The 4,137-nt window shown below is 40.6% G+C and overlaps 1 protein-coding gene across 1 annotated transcript in view; it reads right to left on the bottom strand.

Moving 5' to 3' along the window:
• Positions 1–4,137, bottom strand: part of LOC138050932 (ephrin type-A receptor 7-like) — a 13,788-nt gene continuing 9,651 nt past the window's right edge. Inside the window, exons 4-6 of the mRNA XM_068897173.1 lie at positions 3,662–3,814; positions 1,404–1,829; positions 1–653 (exon numbers count right to left, since the gene is read on the bottom strand). Coding sequence (XP_068753274.1) covers positions 1–653; positions 1,404–1,829; positions 3,662–3,814 — 1,232 coding nt within the window. The remainder of the gene's footprint in view (positions 654–1,403; positions 1,830–3,661; positions 3,815–4,137) is intronic.

The raw sequence follows: 4,137 nt of genomic DNA, 5'->3' as shown, positions 1-4,137 counted from the left end.
CTACACCTCCTCTTCTAGAAACCAGGTAGCATTGCGAAGGGGAGATCTCCGTCCACTCTCCGATCCCTCTGGAGAGTTTCTTTCGTCGACATTCAGACTTGGAGACACTGGATGTTTTGGTCTAGGCATTAACAAAGGGGAGATTGCCCTAGGTGGGCTCCAATTCAAGGGTGGCAGACCTCTTTTCTTCAATGGCCAGGGTCTTCTGTCTCCAGAAAGGTTAGAATTTGATCCGGAATTGACATCCTGGATGTTGATGGCGGGCAGTGGTTTTTTCCAGCGCAAAGAAAGCCAGTCATTTCTTGATGAATAACCAAACCTCGATTTGCAATTCACACCCTCCATAGAAGTAGGGGATGGAACTTTTCTTCCTTGTAGTAACATGTCACTACTGGTTTTATTAGATGGTGATGAGTTCGCAACTGAAGTCAATGTTTCCAAATGAGTAGCATCTATGGGAATTCCAGAAAAATGAGCAACAGAGCTGCTTACATCGTGATCGTCTAACTCCTTTTTCTTCCAATACTTGGATAGGAAAAAAATGATGATTGCTGCCACAATCAGGCAAACAATGAAAGTGACTGCGACAGAGATCCCAATAGCAGTGGGTGTTTTGGAGCTGAGTTGAATTTGATGTCCTTGGTTCCCCATAGCTAATTGAATAAAAAAAAAATAGTTATCTATTATCCTTGCATTTATGTATACGGTGTTTTCACTCGCATGGTTTATTAGCTTGAACGCTTTTGAACCGAATCAAAAAAAAAAAAGGAGTGCATAAAATGAATGAGTTCCATTACCATGGAACATGGTCATCGTTTCTTTTTTTCATGGAAAACAACATGGTTGACAATGTTTACGAAACGCACGATAATTTGATGTAATGATTATGTCGAGATTTTACGATCGCACCCCGGGGAATTGTTAAAACCGGAAGCGAAGGTCAATACATAAGGCAAACATATATGTATGTCTTTCTACATTCCCATCTGGGGATGTATGGTGGGGCATTTCTAGCTTTTTCAAAGCTTCATGAGATCTGAGTTTAAAGAATTTAAACCTCCATTTGGAATAATTTGGCAAGTGATATAACAAAATGTTGTTAGATTTATTTCAAGAAAAACAATCAATCAATTTTGATTGCAAACATTATTTTATGTGTTTTCGCGTCCTTTTCCTGGCTGGATTGGAGGTTTTTATCGAAATTTGTGGACACTGACTTATTCAGTAGTTTTTTTCCTTTAATAATTTTGGCTAGGTAACGACCCCTTAAATAGTTGGTAGCTTTAAGTTTCATCATGTATAAATGAAGGATGCATGCGTGAATGTATAAAAGAGCCAAAGGATAGTGCTACCGTGGCTTATAATTAGTCCTGAAAAGGGGAATGATTGTTTGATTTGCTTACCATCAGTAATCGTCAGATTTCCATCGGTACTTATATCAGACGTTTCCGTGGAACGGAACGTAGTGATACTTTGTGGACTGGCAGTTGTTTCCCTTTTGAAGGAGAATGTCGTGTGTAGAGAATTAGTTGACGAATTCCTTGCCTGGTCACTTACTCCATTCCTTGCAATCACAGTTATGTTGTATAGCACTTCCGGGTTTAGATTTGATATTATCACAAGCGGTGCAGCCTTAACCACTTTGGCTGGCAAAAAGCGTGCCCCCAAGCAACAGTTTGAACAGACACTCGTGTTAGAGCATGCGCTACAGTGCAAATTGTATTCTAAATCCACACGACCACCGTCGAATGCAGGGCGGGACCATGCTACCATTACAATATCGTCGGATAGAAAAGATATGTTGATGTCTCGAGGTGCCGATGGAGGAGCTGAAAGAAACGAGGAAGTTTGATAATAATGATAATGAACTTTATACTTAGCACTGAGGCACTAATCAGGGAGGTGAAACTGTACAGAAACGAAATCAAATCAATGCAAATACAATCATAGGTTGGTTGATGGAGATATTATAACAATGGCATAACGAAAAGAAAATCGCAACAGTTAAGACATTGGGCTCGATACAAGGTCCAAGACGCTTTCAAAACAAAGGCAGGATAAAGGCATAATAATACTGTAAATTGATTAACAAACGAACAAGAACGAAGGAAATAAAGAAAGAAAGAAAGAAAAAATGAACGAATGAATGAAAAATATGCACAAACGAACGCTGTTCGTCCTGTGTAGATTAAAGTCTTGTTGATATACCTGATTGATTAATTAATTGTGTGAAAGATGAAACTGACAACAACGATGATATTAAATGTAAGGAGAAATATAGACTCGGAAAAATATCCGAGTCCCAGATGGGATTTGAACCCACGACCCTCCGTGATCTAGTCGGATGCTCTAACCACTGGGCTACTGGAGACTCTATGGTGAGCAAGGGTCAATTTGTGGGTCTCGACTGGAACCGCATCGCGCGGCTACACAGCCAAGTATTGACTAACACATTTGAAACTCACTAACAGCATCGCGCTGTCACATTAAAGCATATCCAGTAGCAGCCAACCAACCTCCAAAGTGAGTGTGTGAAAGATGAAACAACAACGATGATATTAAATGTAAGGAGAAATATAGATTCGGAAAAATATCCGAGTCCCGGATGGGATTTGAACCCACGACCCTCCGTGATCTAGTCGGATGCTCTAACCACTGAGCTACTGAGGACTCTATGGTGAGCAAGGGTCAATACTTGGCTGTGTAGCCGCGCGATGCGGTTCCAGTCGAGACCCACAAATTGACCCTTACTCACCATAGAGTCTCCAGTAGCTCAGTGGTTAGAGCATCCGACTAGATCACGGAGGGTCGTGGGTTCAAGTCCCATCTGGGACTCGGATATTTTTCCGATTCTATATTTCTCCTTACATTAATATCGTTGTTGTTGTTTCATCTTTCACACACTCACTTTGGAGGTTGGTTGGTTTGCATCTTGATATGCTTTAATGTGACAGCGCGATGCTGTTAGTGAGTTTCAAATGTGTTAGTCAATATTTGGCTGTGTAGCCGCGCGATGCGGTTCCAGTCGAGACCCACAAATTGACCCTTGCTCACCATAGAGTCTTCAGTAGCTCAGTGGTTAGAGCATCCGACTAGATCACGGAGGGTCGTGGGTTCAAATCCCATCTGGGACTCGGATATTTTTCCGAGTCTATATTTCTCCTTAATTGATTGATTGATTGATTGATTGTTTGGTTGGTTGCTTGACTGCTTGATTGATTGATTGATTGATTAATTGATTGATTGATTGAGTGATAAAGAAACGAAGGGAGGAAGGACGTCGAAGGAACGGATGGATGAATTAGTGGAAAAAATGCCAAGGCCTCATATGTGAAGTAATGAGTAAAAAGTGAGAAACAATTAAGGATTTTGAGCATAATTTACTTAGATTACTTTCTTTACTTCAAGCATAGTTAGTAAATAGTTAGTTAGTAAAGAGAAAACAAAAAAATCTACATTTCAATAATATTATCGGTTTTTACATGTCGTCTCGATCAAGGCTGTGTTGGTCTTCTAAACTCATTTCTTGATAATGTAACTTTGTTCTTTCTCTAAAAAAAAATGTTCTCGCTTGGTTAAACGTGATTGTTAATCTCTTAAGTGAAAACTGGCAGTCACGGTGAATATGCCTAACGGTAGTTTCATTTTTCATACACTGTACCTGAGCAGCTTTCATTACTAGCGTCCTTGGGTGCCCTATAAAATCCTTGCTTACAAGGACAGGAATCTCGACTTGAATTGGGGTCACTGTAAGGGGGACATGGCACACATTTTCCATTGCTTATTGTATCTTTGTAGTAACCTGCATTGCACTCTAAGGAGAAAGAAGAGATTACCATGATGAAAACGACCGAGAAGACAGTATTGCGCACGATGAACCAAAGTTGCAATGAAACAAACAATAGGGAAAAGAGAGATGGCCGCCGCAGTGGTGAGATCACTAACTTCCCATCAATGCAGCCGGGGTTCGAATCCCAGACTTGGCGTGGGATATGGGTTGAGTTTGTTTATTCTCTTATCTGCTTCGAAGGGTTTTTCTCTGGGTGTCCCAACCATGCCCCATCGCTAGAAGACTTGACACCTGAATAAATTTCTTCTTCATCATCATTATAATCGGTATAATGTTATCGTTATCGT

The sequence above is a fragment of the Montipora capricornis genome, chromosome 6 (genome assembly GCF_036669925.1).
Source record: "Montipora capricornis isolate CH-2021 chromosome 6, ASM3666992v2, whole genome shotgun sequence".
In the NCBI taxonomy this organism is placed as follows: domain Eukaryota; kingdom Metazoa; phylum Cnidaria; class Anthozoa; order Scleractinia; family Acroporidae; genus Montipora; species Montipora capricornis.
The sequence above is the reverse complement of the archived record's forward strand: the minus strand, read 5'-3'. Positions and strand labels throughout refer to the sequence as shown.